Below are 21,941 nucleotides of genomic sequence, written 5' to 3'. Positions count from 1 at the left end.
ACATGGTCCCACACTACAGAGGCACAGGAGATTATAAAGATCCTTGTCCTGAGCACCACAAGATAGAGCAGAAGTTAGTAAGAGAAAGAGGACCTCTCAGGCTCCTCCATGAAAGCTGAAGCTCAGTGGAAAAGTAAAGAGAACCTCTATGATAAAGGCACATCAGGCCACTGTACTTGGTCTGCTGCTGGCTTGCTGAGACTCATCGACTTGTATATGCTCAGGGATTCATATGTTGCCTACTGTGACAGTAGAGATATGCCCTGAAGGAGGCCCATAATTGCTATTGTTATTTGCAAAAAAGAAAAATATTTTTTTCTCTTATTTTTAATTCTTAATTTTTACTTTTTTTCTGCCCTTCAAAGTTTTGCTTTTCTTTCTTTTCTTTCTCTCTCTCTCTCTCTCACTCATTCTCTCGCTCTCCCACATTGCTCCTCATCTCCCCATTTGTTCCTTTCTGCACTGAATGTGGATTTCTCCCTTACTGTTCTTTTCTTCTCTTTTTCCTTCTCTTGATTATCATTAGGTTTAAAGGAAAGTAAATTCGGTATCTAGCCACCCTGTTGCTGTTAGATGATTCTCTTCACATCTTTGTTCTTTCATTCTGCCTTTTTCTCTTGCCTTTAACAACTTCTTAGAGTTTGTGTGATCTTTCTGTGTCTTCTAGCCTCACTGCTAATCTTACCTGATCTTTCTACCTGTCCCTCCCTCCCCAACTCCTGTTGACTCCCCACCCTGAAGGAGAAAGATGCTATATTGAAGAGTTTATTCATTATAACTTATGTTGCATTGGTCCTCAGTTTTAATTTAACTCACATAGTTAAAAGTGATAGATTAATAAACTACCAAAAATTATCATTTTCTAAGCTGTGCTTGATGCTATGGTATTGCTGCCTATGTCATTTGGACTAACATGTTGTGATTGATCTAATTAATTTTCCTTCCTGGTATAAGAAAAATAAAATAGCTTCAGAGTCATTAGAGTCTAAAAACCCAAACACAAGCTATATCTGGAAGACACCTCTGAAAAGCAATCATTTCACAAGCGTTTCAAACACAAGCAACAAAGGTACCTACATTAAGCAATTTTGAAATATCAACCCAGGAATTAAAACAAGGACAGTAACAAAAACAAAAATGAAAAGACACTTAAGCAAAGCACAAATGCAGGCTTCCATGCCACAAAAAGGAAGTTCTGGGGGAAATGAGGTGGAAAAGTCTGATAAGAAGCCACTTGGACACCCTGAACTGATAGCACAGAAAGTAACAAAGTGATGCATGAGGCTGTAGAAAATTTCAAAACAGAAATAATCTCCCAGATGAATACAGACATGGTGAGCAGAATGAAAGACATGATTAGAAGCTCTAGAGCAGAAACAGATAAGAAAATAGATGAGATCAGAAACATGCTGGAAGCCATGAATGTCCAGCATAAGAAAGAAATGGAATCCATGAAACATATTCAAACAGATATTCAAGAGATTAAAAACTCCATTGAAAGTATGCAGAGCAGACTAAGAGAATCTGAAGATAGAATATCATATGTAGAAGACAGGATTGTGGTTAAGGACCATGAAAACAGAGATTTCTTATAGTTAGTAAGGGACAATTAGAAATCAATCCAACAGCTGCTAGATGATGCAAAGAATAACATAAGACTGATAGGACTCCATGAAAAAACAGGAGAAAGTATAACTGACATAAAAAACTGTTCACAGAAGTAATAGTAGAAAACTTCCCAGAGAGAGGTAGAGAATTGGATGTACAGATAAGTGAGGCATATAGAACTCCACCCATCCATGACCAAAAATAATCTACACCTAGACATATAATAGTCAAGATCCCAGAAACCCAACAGAAGAGCAAAATTCTACAGGCAGTTAGAGAAAAGAAACAAATCACCTACAAAGGAAAGCCCATCAGAGTCATGGCAGATTTCTCAACACAAACTCTCAAATCAAAGATAGCCTGGAGTGAAGTATTTCAAGCCCTAAAAGAAAATAACTTCCAACCTAGACTGTTGTATCCAGCAAAATTATCTTTCAAAATTGATGGGGAAATTAGATACTTTCATGAAAAAGAACACCTGAGAATTTTCATGAACACCAAACCAGCACTCCAAACAATTTTATGCAATATCCTAGAAAAAGACAATGAAGGTCACAACTCCATGAGGGCCAACATAGAGAAGACACCATGCAAGGTAAGGCACCAAAGGGAAAGGGGGAAAAATAAGAAAAGAGCCATCAACAACAAGAATGAGTCAATATCTCTCAATTATAACTATCAATGTTAATGGCCTCAATTCACCAATCAAAAGAAACAGACTGACAGAAGGGATTAAGAAGCAGAATGAAGCAATATGCTGTTTAAGAGAATCACATGTAACTCAAAAGGAAATCCATAGGCTGAAAGTAAAAGGATTGAAAACAGTTCTCTATGCCACAGAAACCCAGAAAAAAGCAGGCATAGCAATCTTATTTGTAGACAAAGTATATTTCAAAGCAAAACTAATTAAAAGAGACAAAGATGGTCACTACATCCTTGTGAAAGGAACAATCCAAGAGGAAGAGATGAAAATCCTAAATATATATGCACCAAATATGAATACCCCAAACTATACAAAACAAATATTCATGGATATGAAAAACCAAATAAGCACTAATACAATTGTAGTGGGGGACCACAACACCCCTCTATCACAAATAGACAGATCAACTAGAAAATAAATTAACAGTGAAAATCTAGAACTGAAACATGCTATTGAACAAATGGACTTAATATATGTTTACAGAGTGCTCCACTCCACAAAATCTGAATACACATTCTTTTCAGCTGCACACGGGTCATTTTCCAAAATAGATCACATCCTAGCTCATAGGACATATCTAAGTAAATGTAAAAGAATCAAAGTTATCCCCTGTATATTATCAGACCATAGTGCAATACAATTGGAGATCAATAACATAAGAAACTGCAAAACACCCACAAACACATGGAAATTGAACAACACCCTCCTGAACAACCAATGGGTGACAGAGGAAATTAAAGAAGAAATTAGACAGTTTCTACAAGTAAATGATAATGCCAGTACAACATACAGGAACCTGTGGGACACAATGAAAGCAGTTCTACATGGGAAATTCATAGCAGTGAGTACCCATATTAGGACAACAGAGAGAACTCAGTTAAATAGCCTAATGTAGAACCTCAAGCTCTTAGAAAAAGAAGATCATAACAAACTCAATGCTCATACAAGAAAGGAAATTATAAAGATCTGATCTGAAATCAATGCAATGGAGACTAAGAGAGTGATACAAAAAAAAGCAATCAATCGAAGACCTGGTTTTTTGAAAGAATAAATAAAATCGATAAACCTTTAGCCAAACTTATCAAAAAAAAGGGAAGAAAAGTCTCAAATCCATGCAATTAAGAATGAAAAAGGGGAAACCACAACAAATCCAGCAGAAATCCAGAGAATCATCAATACCTACCTCAAGAACTTGTACTCTAATAAAATGGAAAACACAGAAAAAATGGACAGATTCCTAGATACATACGAATTGCCAAAATTAAATGAAGGTGATATAGAAATTCTAAACACCCCAATAACAATGAGTGAAATTGAAAATGTAATAAAAAACTTATGAACAAAGAAAAGCCCAGGTCCTGATGGCTTCACTGCTGAATTCTACAAGACATTTAAAGAAGAACTATTGCCATTACTCTTTAAACTCATCAAGGAAATTGAAAGGGAAGCAAGGCTTTCAAATTCATGCCTGGAAGCAAGTGTTACTTTGATTCCAAAATCAGGGAAAGGCCCAACCAAAAAGAGAACTACTGACCAATCTCCCTAATGAACATAGACACAAAAATACTCAACAAGATACTGGCAAACAGAATACAGCGTGTCATCATGAAGATCATACACCCTGACCAAGTCAGATTTATCCCAGGGATTCAAGGACGGTTCAACATATGTAAATCAATAAATGTAATACACTATATTAACAGAGCCAAGGACAAAAACCACATGATCATCTCAATAGATGCAGAAAAACATTTGACAAAATGCAACACCCATTCATGATAAAAATGCTAACAAAAATTGGAATAGAAGGCCTTTATCTCAACCTGATTAAGACTATCCATGAAAAACCAACAGCCCACATCATACTAAATGGTCAAAAACTGAAAACTTTCACACTAAAATCAAGAACAGGACAAGGATGCCCACTATCACCACTCCTGTTCAATATCATTGTGGAAACATTAGCCATAGCAATTAGACAAGAGAAAGAAATAAAAGGAATAAAGATAGAAAAGGAAGAAGTGAAACTGTCATTATTTGCTAATGATATGATACTTTACTTAGAAGGCAAAAAAAAACTCAGTCAAAAGTCTTCTAGACCTAATTGACAGATTCAGTAGAGTAGCTGGATAAAAGGTCAACACTAAAAAAGCAATAGACTTCTTATACACAAATAGCAGACTCATTGAGAGAGAAATTCAGGAAATACCTCCTTTTACAATAGCATCTAAGAAAATGAAATGTCTAGGAATCAATCTAAGAAAGGAAACAAAAGACCTCTACAATAAAAACTACAGCACTCTGAAGAAGGAGATCGAAGAGGATATAAGAAAATGGAAAGATATGCCTTGTTCCTGGGTAGGAAGAACCAATATAGTGAAAATGGCCATACTTCCAAAACTACTATATAGATTCAATGCAATGCCTATTGAAATTCCAACAATATACTTCACAGAACTAGAGAAAACAATCCAAAAATACATTTGGAAGCAGAAGAAACATAGAATAGCAAAAGCAATTCTAGGCAACAGAGACATGGCTGGGGGTATCACAATCCCCAATGTGAAACTGTACTACAAAGCTACTGTGATAAAAACAGCATGGTACTGGCAAAGAAACAGACCCAAAAATCAGTGGAATAGATTAGAAGATGCAGAAACAACTCCAGACATACTCAGCCACCTCATCTTTGACAAAGGACCCAACCATTCTCATTGGAGGAAAGATAGCCTATTTAATAAATGGTGCTGGCAAAACTGGATTTCAACCTCTCAGAGATTAAAACTAGACCCATATCTATCACTGCACACTAAACCAAGATCAAAGTGGATTCAAGATCTAAGTATTAAGTCAGAAACACTAAACTTGCTGGAAGATAAGTTAGGTAGAACTCTTGGTGACATTGGCATAGGAAAAGTCTTTACGAACAAATCTTCAGTAGCAAGGGAGCTAGCACAAGAATCAACAACTGGGATCTCATCATATTAAGAAGCTTCTGCACTGCAAGAGAAACTACCAACAGAGGTAAGAGACAACCTACAATGTGGGAAGAAATATTTAGCAGCTATACCTCAGACAAAGGTCTACTATTGAGAATATATAAGGAACTGAAAAAATCAGAGCCCCTCAAGTTCAAAGACCCAATTCAAAAATGGGCATCTGAAATGAACAGACATTTCTCAGACAAGGAAGGAAAAGCAGCAAATAGTTATAAGAAAAAATGTTCAACATCACTGGTCATTTGAGAGATGCAGATGAAAACAACACTGAGATTCCACCTCACCCCACAAAGAATGGCTGTGATCAAGAAATCAACCAATAACAAATGCTGGCAGGGGTGTGGAGAGAAAAGAGCCCTTCTCCATTGTTGGTGGGAATGTAGACTGGTGCAACCACTGTGGAAGTCAGTATGGAGATACCTCAAAGAACTAGGACTACAGGTCCCATTTGGCCCAGCTATTTCCCCACTGGGAATCTTCCCCCAAAGAATTAAAAGAATCATACCAGAGAAATATATGTGCACCTGTCTTTATAACGACACAGTTTTCTAATAGCTAAAGCTTGGAAACAGCCCAAGTGTCCATCGACTGGAAACTGGATAAAGAAGATGTGGGTTTTTTTTTATAAAATGGAGTACTACTCAGCCATAAAGAATGAGAAACTAGAGACATTGATAGCTAAATGAATGCATATTGAGGCTATACTCAAGTGAAATAAACAGGACACACATGTGAAAATACTGAATAGTTTCTCTAGTGTGAGAAACTGAAAGTCTAAATAAGGATGAGAATGATTAAAATGAAAAATTGATAATTTGAAATAAGAAAAGGTCCAAGGGTTTGGGGATGGTGGGAGGGGAAGGGGAAAGAGAAGAAGGGAAATGAAAAACCATGAGAAAGAAAATGGAATCAAAATCTGTGTAAATAGGGAAGGGTGGGGGGGTGAAGTGTGCACAGGTAAGGGGAGAAAAAATAAGAACTGAGATACATCATGTTCTGGTACAAACACCCAATGATAAATGTAAATGTATTTTATACCATATATATATATATGTATATATATCCTGAAAATTCTGACCCTTGGGACCTGAGATGCAGTCCTGGTCAGGGAGAGAAGAGAGTGACTTTGGCAATGAACAAGGAAAGGCCCTTGGTGATCCTGTTGTGAAGGAAAAGAAGGCAAGGAAAATAATGATACTGAAAAAATGAAAGACAATAAAAAATTCAAATTAATACATAGTCTTCCATTCACACACAGATAGACAGACAGACAGACATGTACACACAAACAGACACACACACACACACACACACACACACACAAAGAGCCCACAGCATGCACAGGAGACTGGTTTTGACCAAGAAATCTAATTAGCCTTGCAAAGCCTAGTTAACTATGCAACTGTTTTGGTTTGCTCATGGAGATAATATAACAAATTGCAAAGAAAATACAGATGATATTCACATAAAATGCTCTGCTAAGAGGACTGAGACTAACTCTTAAAACATTTCAGGAAATAAAAATATTTCCAACAACACACATATGTGAGCAAAGATAACACATGTAAATTAAATATTGGCATATAAGAATCTGAAGACATAAAAATCGATTAAGAATTTTAAGGTTTTGATTATAAATGAAAGTAATTATATTTTTTCTTAACACAACCATGGCCAATTTTTAGGATTTGTGAAATGAGTCCTTGAGCCACTCTACTATGCAGTGCCCTATACAGCCATGTAGTCTGAGGAAGATTAGAGAAGTATTACACTCATTGACATTTCCTCCCAGTTTGTATGTATCTTTAATCTTGCCCAACTCTCAAACACTTCTGAATCCTCTTAGTCAAAACTAATGCAGAGTCTATTTCCTGGTAGTATTTTTAGCTGTATTCCATTTCAGGTATGTTGCACATATCTTCATTTTATAAATAAGTGATTTGTTTTTTCACAAAAATTGAATTTGAATAAATAATTGTGCTTTCTTTACTCCCCCTCCAAAAGAAGAAAATGTAAATAGTTCTGGAATAAGGCCCTACTTGGAGTTACTTAATGGATGAGCAGTATTCTTTAGAATCTGTTTATAATACTTCAGATTTGTGATGTTGAATATTTTTATAGACTTGTTGGCCATTTTATTTTTTAAAGAAAATAATATTCAAGTCATTTGTCTATTTATAAATTAAATATTTTGCTATCAATTTAAGAGTTTATTTTTGTCAATATTAATCTTGCATTAAATACATGATTTACAAATATATTTCTTATTTTGTACTTCATTAGTTTTCCTCCTCCTTCTGCTGACTGGTTCCATTATTAGACATAATCTTGTTGTATTTTGTAAAGCCAGCTATTGTTTTTCATATTCCTGACTTTTGCATTGTATTAAGAAAATGTATTGCTCAGCTCAAAGATTGAATCTTTTACCTTACAATTTTTTTAAATATACTTTTTTGTCTTATGTTCAAATTTTTAATATATGTTGGACTGAGGTTTCTGAATCATGTGAGACCAAAGACTATTTCCATACATTCACATTTCCATATTCATCTTTCCTAGCACCATCTTTGAAGACACTACCCTCCCCTCCCCTCATTGTATATTGTGCATTCTGGGCCTTGACACTCATGTTAAAGATTTGTTGAGCACAAGTATGTGAGATTGATCCTAGTTTCTCAAATGTGGACATATATTATATATATATATATATATATATATATAGTTCTTTATGTCAATAACATAGACTTTATTCACTTTTAATTACTGTAGCTTTGTAATATATTTGAAAACAGAGAGTGTGATGTCTCCAGCTTTGTTGTTTCTAAAAGTTGATTTTGTTCTTTGGTATCTTCTGTGGTTCCTTGTGACATTTTAGTATTGATTTCTAATTTCTGAAAAACATTCACCTGAGATCTGAGATTTTGGAAAGCATGAACATTAAGATAATTCTTAGTAATCTGGAGATGTTAAAATGAAAATGAAAATCATAGTATAAAATCATCTTCCACATGTTAGCACAGACATTATTAAAATAAATAAATGGGGAATGACAATAAGCAGTAATATAAATATGAAAAAACCAAAGCATTTATATACTGTTGGTGAAAATATAAAAACATATCCACTATATGAAAGAGTATAAAGGCTTTAAACTATTAAAAATCTGTCTACCACACCATACAGCAATCTGATATCTATTTATTCTATATAATTGAATATAGAATCTTGAAGGGACATCTGAATTACCATGTTCATTGCAGCATTATTCAAAATATTGAAAATGTAGAAATTATGTTATTCTCACTGATGATGAGTGGCAGAAAAACAGTATTTCATACATATAATGGGATCTTATTCATCTTAGAAAAGGCAGAAACCCTGTTGCATCTGACAACACATACAATCTGATGGACTTCGTACCAAGAGGAGTAAGCCAGGAACAGACACAAAGTCACTGTTTATCCCACTGAAATAATCAAATATTTAAACAAGAAGTAGAATGACCTTGTGAGGAGCTGGGAGGAGGAGGAAACAGGATTTGAGGTTCAATAGGAGTAAAATTCCAGTGATGAAGGTGAATGAGATCCAGAGATATGATGCACAGCATTGTTCTCATGCTTAGTGATACTGCACTACATACTGAACATTTCTGAGAAGGAAGGTCTCTAGTTAAGGTTTCTTATTGTCATCAGACTGTAATGTGCCCAGTGGTCCCTTCCAGATTCTTGGTCTCATTCAAAGCTTTGAATGACACAACAATGAATATAAAAGTTCAAGATAAAATCAGGAGCAAAAAGTGAAGTAGTGTAAAAACAAGACTCAAGTGGAAGAAGTGCTCTAAAGAAAGAGAAGATATGCCCTGCATGTTAGGTTGGCCACTGCATGAGCCAGAGGACAGAGGTGATGAAGTCAACAGCACCATGTTTTATATGTTTTATTCTTCTGACATCAGATCTGGGCCTCACAACCAGAGCTGCAAAGCTTCTCTGCGCATGCATCCCAGCAGTGATTTGACAGGTCTCGGTGATCAACAGTTCATGGCTAATTCTGCAGCCAGCATCCCATGGCCTAATCACCTGCCTCATTATCCTACCAACTAAAAGCAAAACAAAATTTTAAAACTCATGCTCAAAAAAGAAATGTATGATTTAGCACTGCAAGGAAATGTTAAAACATGAGATATTTTTATATCACAGTCTGACACTGGGTTAGAACTGTGGACCAGCCTTCCCCTTTTCAATACAGCATATTTTATGTGACAAGTAATCAGCATAAAGGATAAATTATGTGTAAAATCACAAGGTATAATTTCAGGATGTCCCAAATGGAATCCCTGTAATCCAATTTCATTGTACTTGTAATTTGTTCAGATTTAAAGCCTATGATGTGAAAATGTCCAAATTGTGTAGTTATTGAAATGGTTATTATCCAAAGTCATAAGAAATGTACAAAATATCATAATTATTTGCAGGAGACATGAACAATGTACAGTTCTGCAGGACCACGTATATCAGGAGTGTCTCTCTTTCATCATTGCTGGGACAAAATACCTGACAGCACAAAGGAGGAAGTTTATTATGATTCACAGTTTCAGTCCATGGTGAGCCTGCTCCAAGGCAGGAACAGGCTAACAGAGGTGCACAGTGGAGGAAAAGCTGCTCATGTCATGGAGCTCAGGAAGCAGAGGGAGAAGAGAGGAGCCAGGAAGGGATACTTACCCCTGCAGGTCATGTGCTCCGTGACCAGACTCCTAAATGTAAGTAAGGTCCATGACTCCATCAACTTCCAAAGGCCCCACCTAAGAGGGCAGGAGGCCCTAAGAGGGCATCCCAGATCTAAACCAGAACAGAGAGATTGTTATTCAAAGATTAACTGAAGTGCAGGTCACACAGATGAGATGGACATACAGACTTCTTCTTTGTGTGGTACATCTAAAGTTTGTACATGAATACAGTAAACACAGACAATATTAATTTCCAGTAGTAGACAAAGGAGGTCAACAAGTACTTGCTTCAATTCTCTAGATGCCCTTCAATGTCAGGTGGGTTTGAACCCCCGGATCTGGTGAACAATTTCTCATCACATAAATAAGCAAGTTGAATCTGGGGTAGTCAAATAATTGTGACAATCACTAATGTTTTTATATTTTTTAAATTAATTTTGAGGACACACTATGGTAGAGGGGAACAGGAAATTAATTTCTACGATATAAACACCCTGAAGTAAAGCAAAGACAAAAGAGAGAAGGTATGAAAGTTGCAGAGTTCAGACACATTTTAGAAATGCTGTGGGCTATGACTCTATGGAAGGAGTGTCAGAACAAGTATTTGAATTAAATAACACAAAATGATAAAGAATTCTTCTGTCACACATCTTTAAAAATGATGGGACAACATGCATTAGCCACAGTTAGGTCAAAAATCAACTGAGTAATCATGGTCGGGATCTGTTCTTAATACTACTGCACTCCACTGAACACGATGCCTATCTCCAACCGGTACCTCACTCTTGATTATTTTAGCTTTGCTTTAAGAAATCTCAGGCTTTCTCATCATGGCAGACCCCAGAGATAAGGCACTTCAGGACTACCATAAGAAGCTGCTAGAGCACAAGGAGATCAAAGGCCATCTGAAGGAATTAAGGGAACAATTAAAAGAACTTACCAAGCAGTATGAAAAATCTGAAAATGATCTGAAGACCCTACAAAGTGTTGGGCAGATTGTGGGTGAAGTGCTTAAACAACTAAATGAAGAAAAATTAATTGTTAAACCTACAAATGGACCAAGATATGTTGTGGGTTGTCATCAACAGCTTGATAAAAGTAAGCTAAAGGCAGGAACAAGAGTTGCTTTGGATATGACTACACGCACTATCATGAGATATTTGCAAAGAAAGGTGAATCCATTGGTTTACAACATGTCTCATGAGGACCCTGGGAAGATTTCTTATTCTGAGATTGGAGGGCTATCAGAACAGATTTGGGAATTAAGAGAGTTTACAGAATTACCTCTCACAAACCCAGAATTGTTCCAGCGTGTAGGAATAGTACCTCCAAAAGGCTGTTTGTTATATGGACCACCAGGCACAGGCAAAACACTCTTGGCATGAGCTGTTTCTAGCCAGCTGGACTGCAATTTGTTAAAGCTTGTGTCTAGTTCTACTGTAGAAAAGTACATTGGTGAAAGTGCTTGTTTGATTAGAGAAATGTTTAATTATGCAAGGGACCATTAGCAGTGCATCATTTTTATGGATGAAATAGATGTTATTGGTGGTCGTTTTCTGAAGGTACTTCAGTGGACAGATTCAGAGAACTTTAATGGAGTTACTGAATCAGATGGATGGATTTGATACTCTGCATAGAGTTAAAATGATCATGGCTACAAACAGACCAGATACACTGGATCCTTCATTGCTATGTCCAGGAAGATTAGATAGAAAAATACATATTGATTTACCAAATGAACAAGCAAGGTTAGAAATATGGAAAATCCATGCAGGTACCATTACAAAGCAAGGTGAAATAGATTATGAAGCAATTGTGAAACTTTCAGATGGCTTTAATGGAGCAGACCTGAGAAATGTTTGTACTGAAGCAGGTATGTTTGCAATTCGTGCTGGTCATGATTTTGTATTTCAGGAAGACTTCATGAAACCAGTCAGAAAAGTTGTTTATTCTAAGAAGCTAGAGTTGAAATTGGACTCTAAACCTGTGTACGTTACTGTAAGGTTTTTGATGACTGCATGACAGATACTGACTTAATGTAAAAATAAAATTAAGGAAAATAAAGTGTGTATTGGCAGTGAACTCATTAAAAGTGTATAAATAAAATGTATGTGAATAACATCATAAAAACTAGTAATTCAACTTTTAAAATTGGTACAGAAAAAATTTGTAGGTTAATGTTGCATTTATTGCAGCAGAAATTATGAGTATTAAAGGTTTTCCTATTTGCAGTGTGAGCATTTTGTAAAACATTAGAAATGGTTTGAAAGGGTAAAAAAAAGAAATCTCAGGCTGTGTGAATATTCCAACTTTAACCTTTTTCAAGATTGCTTGGACTCAGATTATTTATATTTTCAAATAAAGAAGCAAATTGCACATTTATGCAAAATACTTTAATCTTGATTATTTAGTATTAAATCTATAGACTAGGATTGCATTTCGTTGATCAGTTGAATTGCTGGCATCATCTCTCCTTTTTTTCCTTCCTTCCCCTTTTCTTGCCTTATTTCTTTCCTTCTCTCCTTTCTTTCCTTTCTTCCCTTCTTTCTTGCTTTCCTCCTTCCAATCTCTCCTCCTCCATTCTTTCTTCCTTCCTTCTTTCCCTCTTTTCTTGCTCTCCTTTCTTTCCTCCTCCCTTCTTTTCCTTCCCTATCTCTCCTCTCTTTGTTGCTATCTTGGTTGCTCCCTCTCTCACATCCTCTCTCTCTCTCTGTTGTTCTCTCACTCTTGCTCTCTTGTTGTCTCTCTCTGCTAGGTCAAAACTCTGGATGTAAAGGTTAGTATCAAGTAATTACATAAAAGATTGTTTCTTTGTTAATGCATCTAATGTACTACCATTCTATATATTAGTAGATGGGCTCCCTAAGATAAAATAGGTCCTTATCCCGCTCAAAGTTTTGATGTTAATATCTCGCAGAGCTCTAATATCTAATGTTTAAATACATTTGATATCACAATTATCTGTACCCTACTCCAAATCCCCTATCAATACAACTTCTTCATGTGTTCCATCTTTTCTATTAAATATTCAATGATTTTAAATTTATTTCCCTTACTAATAAACAACATAATAACACTGAAATAAAGAATAAACAACACAAATTTAAATCAGCATGGTACACTTATTAAATAACGCATTCTTTGATAAGTCATTTCTGATATTATTTTATTTACATATCTGTTTCAGGATTTTGAGAATTCACAGCTTATATTCCCAGGAAGAGGAAACTGGGTTGCAGAGAACTCAACTATCAACTCAGTGTCACATAGATAGTTAGAATTGGAGCTGAAACTATATCCTAAGTCATCAGTTTTCTTTTGCACTGAGCTATTCTTTTTTAACCAGAGGCAAAAGTTCCTTCCTGAAATAGTTTTAACAATGAAGTTCATTATCCTAGTATTTGTTACTTGCTAACTTTGGGGAGAGAGAAAAATCTTGATAATTTTCTGTCCAGAGAAGAACATTAAGGCATCCCTGGAGATGAAAAATGAGCTCCCAAAGTGTGAATAAAAACCCAAGTACATGTAGTCACTGCATGACCTAACTGACTGAGCAATTCATTTTCACAGGTAAGAAGCAAAGACATCATCATTTAGAAAATATTGTAGAAGTTATAACCTTGAATTTGAAACTAAAGTATAAACTTTAATTCTTGAATCTAACAAAGGATTCTAATAAAATAAAAACAGTGTTAGGCTTTCTAAAGAACTTCACAGAGAAAAGTGGAAAAAAGTTTTCATAGTTTGGTCAAAAGGGCTCCAAAATAGAAATTTCATTTAATTATCTTGATGAAAGATAACAGGCAGAAGAGTGGTAATAGAATAAAGGACTATATGTGAAATTTAGGAAAAATAGTTATACAGATAGGTAGTGAACTCTACATCAGCCATTGAATACATTTCATTAGGAGATTATTTTCTTAATTTCTTAATAAAAATCACAAACAAATTTAAATTTATTTACTAGTCAGCTAAGTGAGATAGAAGCAACTTTATTGATCTTGGGAAAATATCATGGGCTATTTAAACTGTTTCTTTCCAATATTGAAATGTGCAAGGGCACCAAATTCTGTGATTTCTAAGGGACACTATTTTCAGAATCGTGGTGTGCACTGTGTGGCTGGGAAAGCTACAGTTGTGATTGAGCCTCAGTTTTCTGGTCGATGTAATTCACTTTGTAGAGGCTGTGAAAAAATGCAGAGTAAATTTCCCACACTGTGCCAACACTTAATAATATGCGGCAGCTGCATCACAGCTGTTCCTTGGAGAACCTAGTGTTAGTAACTCTATTACCATGTATCACTGACTTCTAATTATTTGTACTTTTGGATCATAGGCTTTATTTTAGTATCCCAGACTAATAAATTTTTTTAAAAATGTAAGTTCTGTCTCTATACTTCACTCTTTGTGGACTCTCTAGTCTCCTAAAATGAAATGAACTAGACATAAACACCACAATTTCTAACTTCCTTAAATATTAGTTAATGGAAAACTTTTTTGAATTGCACTTCGGAAAAGGAGCTAAACCTTGTCCCATTTCATTATCGTGAATCTGGGTTCCTCAGTCAGAGAGATAAACACTCAATTGAGAGGTGATCTGTAGTAAAATAAACTTTCACATGTAGGCTGCATTCCTGTTTTGCAGAGAAGACCACAGATGTCAAAAAAGTCTTCTAAAAAGTATTTCCAGGTATAAAATGCTGAAAGAAAAATACCAGCTCCATGATAAGAACTTCTCCTAATTAAAGTGGACACAATATTTCATTGTGTTTCTAGCACTGAAGTTTTCAGTAAGAAACAGGTGACTTTAACTTTCTTGTTGTTAATTCTGTATTTATGCATTTTTCTTAATCATGCCTGTGTAATGAGAAAAATTGTAAGGATATCAGGGAAAAACTCTGCTCAAATACCAGTATATGGCAGTTTTTGAAAATTTAGCAATGGTTTCTAAGTAAAAATTTCAAGTGCAATTTACCTCGTAGTTATTTCAGAAATGCCAAAATCAATTACACTATATCATTAATAGCAACAATTTATTTTTTCAAGAAAAATATATCCCAGAGTAATTTCAAAGATTTTGAAAGTAAACTGAGCAAATAAATTGGAAAATATATCATGTTGTTAAGTTAAATTTGAAAGAATATAAGGATGCAATAAGCTAGTGAGGTCAAACAAGGGCAATTTGTGATATATATTTTGAGAAAATACTAAACATTAAATGGCAGTGATTTCCCTTGCAAACAAAGTGTATGTATCTCCAGGCTATTATGTCATGTTCCATTGATGGGAACAGTTTTCAGAGTGGGGCATAAAATGATTTTTCTTGCAATCTCATATAATAACTTCAAACATAAGTGGAAAATCCCTTTTTCTATTTATTTGAAAACATTTTAAAATTAAATGACTTTGGGAATTTGTTCTCATTTCGATCTCACACAGTCTCTGACATAAATTGGCTTGCTCCCATTTTAACAATAACAATAAAAAAGGGACATTTCTTGTACTTCTTAGCAAACCAGGTGAGTATGCAGAGGCATGCTTTCCACTATAATATTTTAAGGCTTAAATATTCTTATACTAGTGTTTTTGAATTTTAAAATGATCTTAAAGCAGATGGTAGAAAAAGTAACAAAAATAGATTTTCCCAAAACCCATACATAAAGGCAGCATAGTATTTTGGTACAATAAATTCAGCCAACAAATGAATTAAATTATTTCTTTCTTTCCCTTATACAGAAAAATGCACCATTTGGGTCCAATTTCTTTAACACTGGTCATCTCCTGCTACTGAGGAAATCGGTATGCCATTGTAAGAAACACACATGTAGATATGGCTGAGTGCACTCCAAGGATGAAGGAAATTCCTATTAGAACCTGTAAATAAAAACTGAAATGGAAAGATCATCATCAGATTTGGATGTATACAAGGTTCATCTGAAGAACGTGACTGAAGTCACCATGTTCATACTTTTGGGTTTCACAGATGATGGGGACTTGCAAGCTGTGTTATTTTTAGTATTCCTTGCAATCTATCTTTTTACTCTGATAGGAAACCTAGGACTAGTGGTACTGGTCATTGGGGACACCCAACTTCACAACCCAATGTACTATTTCCTGAGTGTTTTATCATTCCTTGATGCCTGCTATTCCACTGTTGTCACTCCAAAAATGTTGGTAAATTTCCTGGTAAAAGATAAATCAATTTCCTTCCATGGATGTGTAGCACAGATGCTCCTCTTCATTAGTTTTGGAAGCACAGAGTCATTTCTCTTGGCAGCAATGGCTTATGACCGCTATGTGGCCATCTATCACCCACTGTTGTATTCAGTAAGGATGTCACCCAGAGTCTATGTGCCACTCATCACTGCTTCCTATGCTGGTGGCATTTTACATGCCATGCTACATACTGGGGCCACATTCAGCCTGTCCTTCTGTGGATCTAATGAAATTAGGCACGTGTTCTGTGATATCCCTCCTCTCCTCGCTATCTCCTGTTCTGATACTCACACAAACCAGCTTCTACTCTTCTACTTTGTGGGCGCCATTGAGGTGGTCACCATCCTGATTGTCCTCATCTCCTATGGCTTCATCTTGTTGGCCATTCTGAGGATGCATTCTGCTGAAGGGAGAAGGAAAGTGTTCTCCACGTGTGGCTCACACCTAACTGGAGTGTCCATTTATCACGGGACAATCCTCTTCATGTATGTGAGACCGAGTTCCAGCTACACCTTGGAGCACGACATGGTGGTGTCCATATTCTACACCATTGTCATTCCCATGCTGAATCCCGTCATCTATAGTTTGAGGAACAAAGATGTCAAAGAGGCGATGCAAAGACTCATTGTAAGGTACTGTTCTATAAATGACATAAATATTTAGAATTGAGTAATCCTCATTTTGAATCTATTTTCCTTCATTCTGAAACTGAAAAGGAAAATTTTCTGCTTTAATTTAATTGTACTATATAACCTCAAAAACTGCCAAATAAAACATTTATCTGTTCTCCAATAGTTTTTTAATGTAAATTATTTTTTTCAGCCATATCCTGATCACTACGTTCAATGATATCCATAATAAAGAATCTTTGATGTCAATATATAATTGTTACTTGTATAATTTTATTATTCATGTATTGATATATCCACACTTTGTTTAGACTTAGTCTTCATCACTCTTAATTGTATTACCTCATTCTAGAGAAGCTGTGAAGGATTTGACCCCCACAGAAGTTATTTTTCTCCCTCTACCCTGACATGCTAAGAACCATCCTAGCCTTTGGAAATGCTTGTTGCTCTATTTTGCTGAATTGCATATAGTTTTATTTAATTATCACAATTTTGCCACTTGCCAATCACAGAAATTTATTTTATCTGTGTTGCACATACCTTAAAGTGATAGAAGTTTACAGATTACACAGGATGTACTTAAAATCGGGAAAAGTAATGAAAATTTAACTTAGAAAATAAGCTAAATGAAATTAGTTTAGCCATCATAGAGAACACTATTGAGATACATTATATATATATCCCTTGTGTAGATCCTAAGCCAATCTGGATGATATAATTAAGATTAAACATCACACCGACCATTCATATTTCAAGTCCTGCACAGTGGCAATAACCTCTACAAGCGCCCCCCCCATGAAACATTGCTTTTGATTTTCTATTTTCTAATAAGCTATGGATCTAATGGAATCTGTTTGGAATTTCACACTATAGTACTTGTGGAGTTAGTGTACAATCAGGAAACAGTTTATGGACTCTTCCTACTGAACATGAAGAGATCGTTTATTACAATTATGGATCCCAGAACACTGGAATATAAAGACAGGATATATTTGTAAAAACATCGGACTCATTGTGACACTAAATTGAGATAAAATGCCATTTACTACCTAAACTCCATAAGACTCTACTTTGATTATTGGACCACAGGGACATTTTGGGTTTCTTATCATTGCTGGCATTTCAGAGACTTTGTTCAGTAATATTTGGAAGATCTTAACAGATGTTATTCCTCAATCTATATATTTGCTATAAGTTCTTTTATATTTTGAGGGGAAACTGGAAAAATATCAACAATATACATTTTTGAGAGTATTGAGACCCTTCCTTCAGGACATATAGAATCTTCTTAATTCACAATGGCCTAGGTTTATAAACTGCATCAAGCAGGGAGATATCACTCTTTATATGCCAAGTTACTCTTCTCCATTTGCCCTAGAATTCTCATGTTATACTGATCAAGAAATAATCGAGTAGGCTTTTAGTCTTCTTCCTATCTAGGAAAGCCGTGATCATCTAGCCAAAATAGTAGATGCACATAGATTGGTTATTGATTGTTCCATTAACGTCAGTCCCCATCACAGCAAAAACAACTAGTTTGTCTTTGAAGTTTGTGACACTGGACCACTACTACTTATATCTTAATTACTTTTCCTGAGCTTACAGCTTTCCACTAAATAGTGAGACTCACCACCATGAGTTCTTACAGAAAAGAAAGATAAATGAGACCTTCAAGGATGCTGGGGATGGAACTCTTCTAAATATGTTTGTCACCATCATGTTCAGTAACGTATTCCCTTCTTTTGGAGACAAGATCTTGCTGTTTTATGCAGTCTGGTTTTGAACTTGCTGTGCAGCCCAGTCTGGCTTCTAACTCCCCATCTTTTTCTTGCCTCAACCTCTCAAATACTAGAACTATAGATGTGTACAGTGCACCTACTGGTCTGAGTTAGTAGGCTTGAAAGACAGCTCCACTATCTAAAATTTAAATCTCCTTAATCATTTGAGACACATTTTCTATGGATTTTTTAAAAGCAGGTAGATCCTTTCTAACTAATTTTGTGTGGGCTACCTCTTGGTCTATGTTTTGGCTGACAAGGCATAGTCTTACAACTTTACTAATGTTTTGAGCTTCAGCATGAAGTTCAGGAACTGCTTGGTAGGCCCATGTAAATATATTCACTGTGACCTAACAGTGGATCATTTCCACTGTAACCCACCCTCTTAGTATAAATTCTCACATACATTTTCTGGTGTTTAAACTGTAAATTAGGAAAATCTTACAGTTATTTCAGAGAAAAGTGCACTTTTACATGAGTTACAGTTTGTGCATCTTCTCTGGAGCCTTCTATGGAGATAAGCCACAGGACTCAAAGTGAAGGGAAGTTGCAGAAATGGGTCCCAGAAGACCCATCTTCTTACAGGAAGATTTCCTTACAGGAGAATGACTGTCTTCCACCTCAGTCTGCATGTGGCATAGACTTTGGGGCTGTGGGATTCTCCTCAATATTGGGTTTTTCTGAGAGAGACCCCCGTGGTGGGGTACAAAGTAAAGTCCTATGCTAACTTCCCTGTCTCAAGTGGTTGTTGTCTATCTATGCACTGTATTGTCTTAAGTTGTACAATGTGTGATTCAGGGAACGGGAAACTGTCCTTCCTATGTTCTTTTTTGCTTTCCATTGTATTGCACTACAGCTGGATACTATGCTCTTACTTAAATTCCTTAGCTGTATCTCTGTGCATGTATAGTTGAGATTCTTGAAGATGTAGCAGTTGTTAGTAAATATTCCTACTCAAAATCATCCTCCACTACATTCCTCAGTATAATATTTTAAAAGCCAGGTAAATATATTACAAAGTACTTCAGAAAGTTGCAAAATGAGCAAAAATAGCACTTAGGTAATAAATAAGAAAAGAAAAGAGTGATTGAAATTTTATACAAAAATACAGAAGTGTGTCAAAAGAAAAGAAAATAGTATCAAGCAATCATTTTATCACATAAATCATTGTTTCACACCCTTCAGTCATGTAGTGCAGAGAAAAAACAATACCAGCCTGATAACTTTGTATCCCAGAAGAAAGTTCCTGTGTATTCTCTTTGGAGTATCTCCGTGGACTTCAAGAGAAGCTCAAGAACATGATATAAGAAAGCAAATGTATACCACCTTACCTAGCTTTAATTCAGTGAGCAGTTCATTTCTGGTGATAATAGGAGATGCTTTCATTGCTTTTGAAATATTTACAATTTATAGTCGAATTTGAATATAAAAGTATGTTAGTATTGAAGTCAAAGGGAAAGGACTTAATTTGGGATTATATTACAGATTAATCCCATTCCTTTCGGGAAATATAGCAGAGAAAATGGGGAGAATTTCCTCTAAATATCAGCCAATAGAGCAGTGAATGAAGAATTTGCTTTAATTTACCTGAGAAAAAGGTAAAAGAAAAGAGAAATAGAATAAAAGAATTATAATTTGGGCAAATGGAAAATGGAGATAAAATTATATTTTAATAGGCCATTTGTTAGATGATATTTTTGAAATTTTTTCTTATGAAGAAATTTAAATGTATTAGAAAATTTATCAAGTAGGTTGTTTAGCTTTTACTTTTTCAAACTTCATAGTCTTTTTAAACTTGATTGCTTTTAAATAAAATCAAATACATGCAGATGCAATTTTGTATGATTTTTAGGTGATGATTTCTGAATTTCACTATATCACAATGAGCCTGCATTATAGTGAAGAGAAAATAGCATTGTGTGCACTCCGAAACTGGGGCATGAATATGGCTCCATTACTAAATGTGTCATTTAGTCAATTGCTATATCTACCTGGGCCACAGTTTTCTCATCAGTACAGGATGAAAAACCAGTTACATTCAAGTTGTTGTGCATATTTCACAAGGTAATGTACACACAAATTTTACCCGTGATAGAATCTTACTAATGTGGTAGCTGTTATATAAACTTCTCTTTTTGCTAGCTCAGTGTTTTTAACATGGGAAATAACTAATTTTTTTTAAATTTTGAGTAGTGAGGGAATGATTTTTCTTTGGCATCCCAGATTATTCACGTTTTATAAGAAATTCTAAGATCTGTATTTTTGTCAATTTTGTATCTGTTACATTTGTGGTAAGTACTGTTCTTACAGCTTCTGTAAATATTTTAACTGGGAATATTAATATAGAGTAGTTTTAGAAACTTCAAATCATCTATATTTTGAAGAAATGGTTATGAATTTTTGACACAAATACATCTCAAAATATAACCCAAGACATTGAATATATATTTAGCATAGGAATTGAAACACCTGAGACTAGCATGGTTATAATGTGAAAGCATATAATGGCTTAAAAAATTAAAAACAGAGGCCCAAAGTGGAAAATGATAATATCTTGATTCAAAAAAGAAAAGTGAAACACAAAATCTAAAAATGAAATTTAAAAACTGAATTTTTATGTTTTTCAAAGAAAAGGATGCATCTGAATTAAGAAGATGCTTTCTCAGTCTATCCCTCACAGTCCCCCATGTACTGAAGGGGAGAAATAATTGTTAGAAGATTGGCCTTGATAGGTTTTGGTCAGACAGACTGCCCTCATTGACAAACAAAATATAAAAGTAATTTATCAGATTTTCTAGTTAACTAAGAATATTTATTCAATGATTCCCACTTTTCTTCTCTCACTTAAACCCAGTCTGATAATGTAAGCATAGATGTTCTCATTTCAAAAACTAAGAGCAATAAAGAATGTTATTCTGGGAATGAAAACCAGGAAAGTTATTCCATCTTTATGAACCTTAAGAAAAGCCAATGTGAGAGCAGGTGAAGAAGTTTCAGAGAGATTACTGAAAAGTCAGCAAATTAAATGGACAGATTCTTTTAATAAGATTCATTTGGTTTGCATCTGAATAACATAATTTCTTCAATTCAGTAACTGAAGATAGTAATTGATGATTTGGTCTGGACTTCTTCATTGCCACCTGTGTCTCTCAATGACAAGCATTTCTGTCACCTTCCCCAAATACAAATGGGTGAATATGATGGAACACACTCTGTCTTCACCAGATAATGCCTTTACAACCTGTAACTAATAACTGAAATATCAGGAATGCTTAAAAAAAACCC

At 35.2% G+C, this 21,941-nt stretch overlaps 1 protein-coding gene and 1 pseudogene across 1 annotated transcript; both read left to right on the top strand.

The window, feature by feature from the left end:
* The first annotated feature begins 10,863 nt into the window (after positions 1-10,863).
* Positions 10,864-12,055, top strand: LOC147820637 (26S proteasome regulatory subunit 10B pseudogene; annotated as a pseudogene).
* Positions 12,056-15,825: 3,770 nt separating this feature from the next.
* LOC106008593 (olfactory receptor 5T1-like) lies at positions 15,826-16,912 on the top strand. The gene has a single exon (XM_087204019.1). It carries the CDS (start codon positions 15,926-15,928, stop codon positions 16,910-16,912), a length of 987 nt encoding a protein of 328 aa, XP_087060145.1. The 5' UTR covers positions 15,826-15,925.
* The last annotated feature ends 5,029 nt before the right edge of the window (positions 16,913-21,941 follow it).

This window comes from Heterocephalus glaber, unplaced genomic scaffold (assembly GCF_053883595.1).
Source record: "Heterocephalus glaber isolate CG9 unplaced genomic scaffold, H.glaber_assembly_v1.0 deba00001831, whole genome shotgun sequence".
Taxonomy (NCBI): Eukaryota; Metazoa; Chordata; class Mammalia; order Rodentia; family Bathyergidae; genus Heterocephalus; species Heterocephalus glaber.
This window is presented reverse-complemented; position numbering and strand designations above follow the sequence as displayed.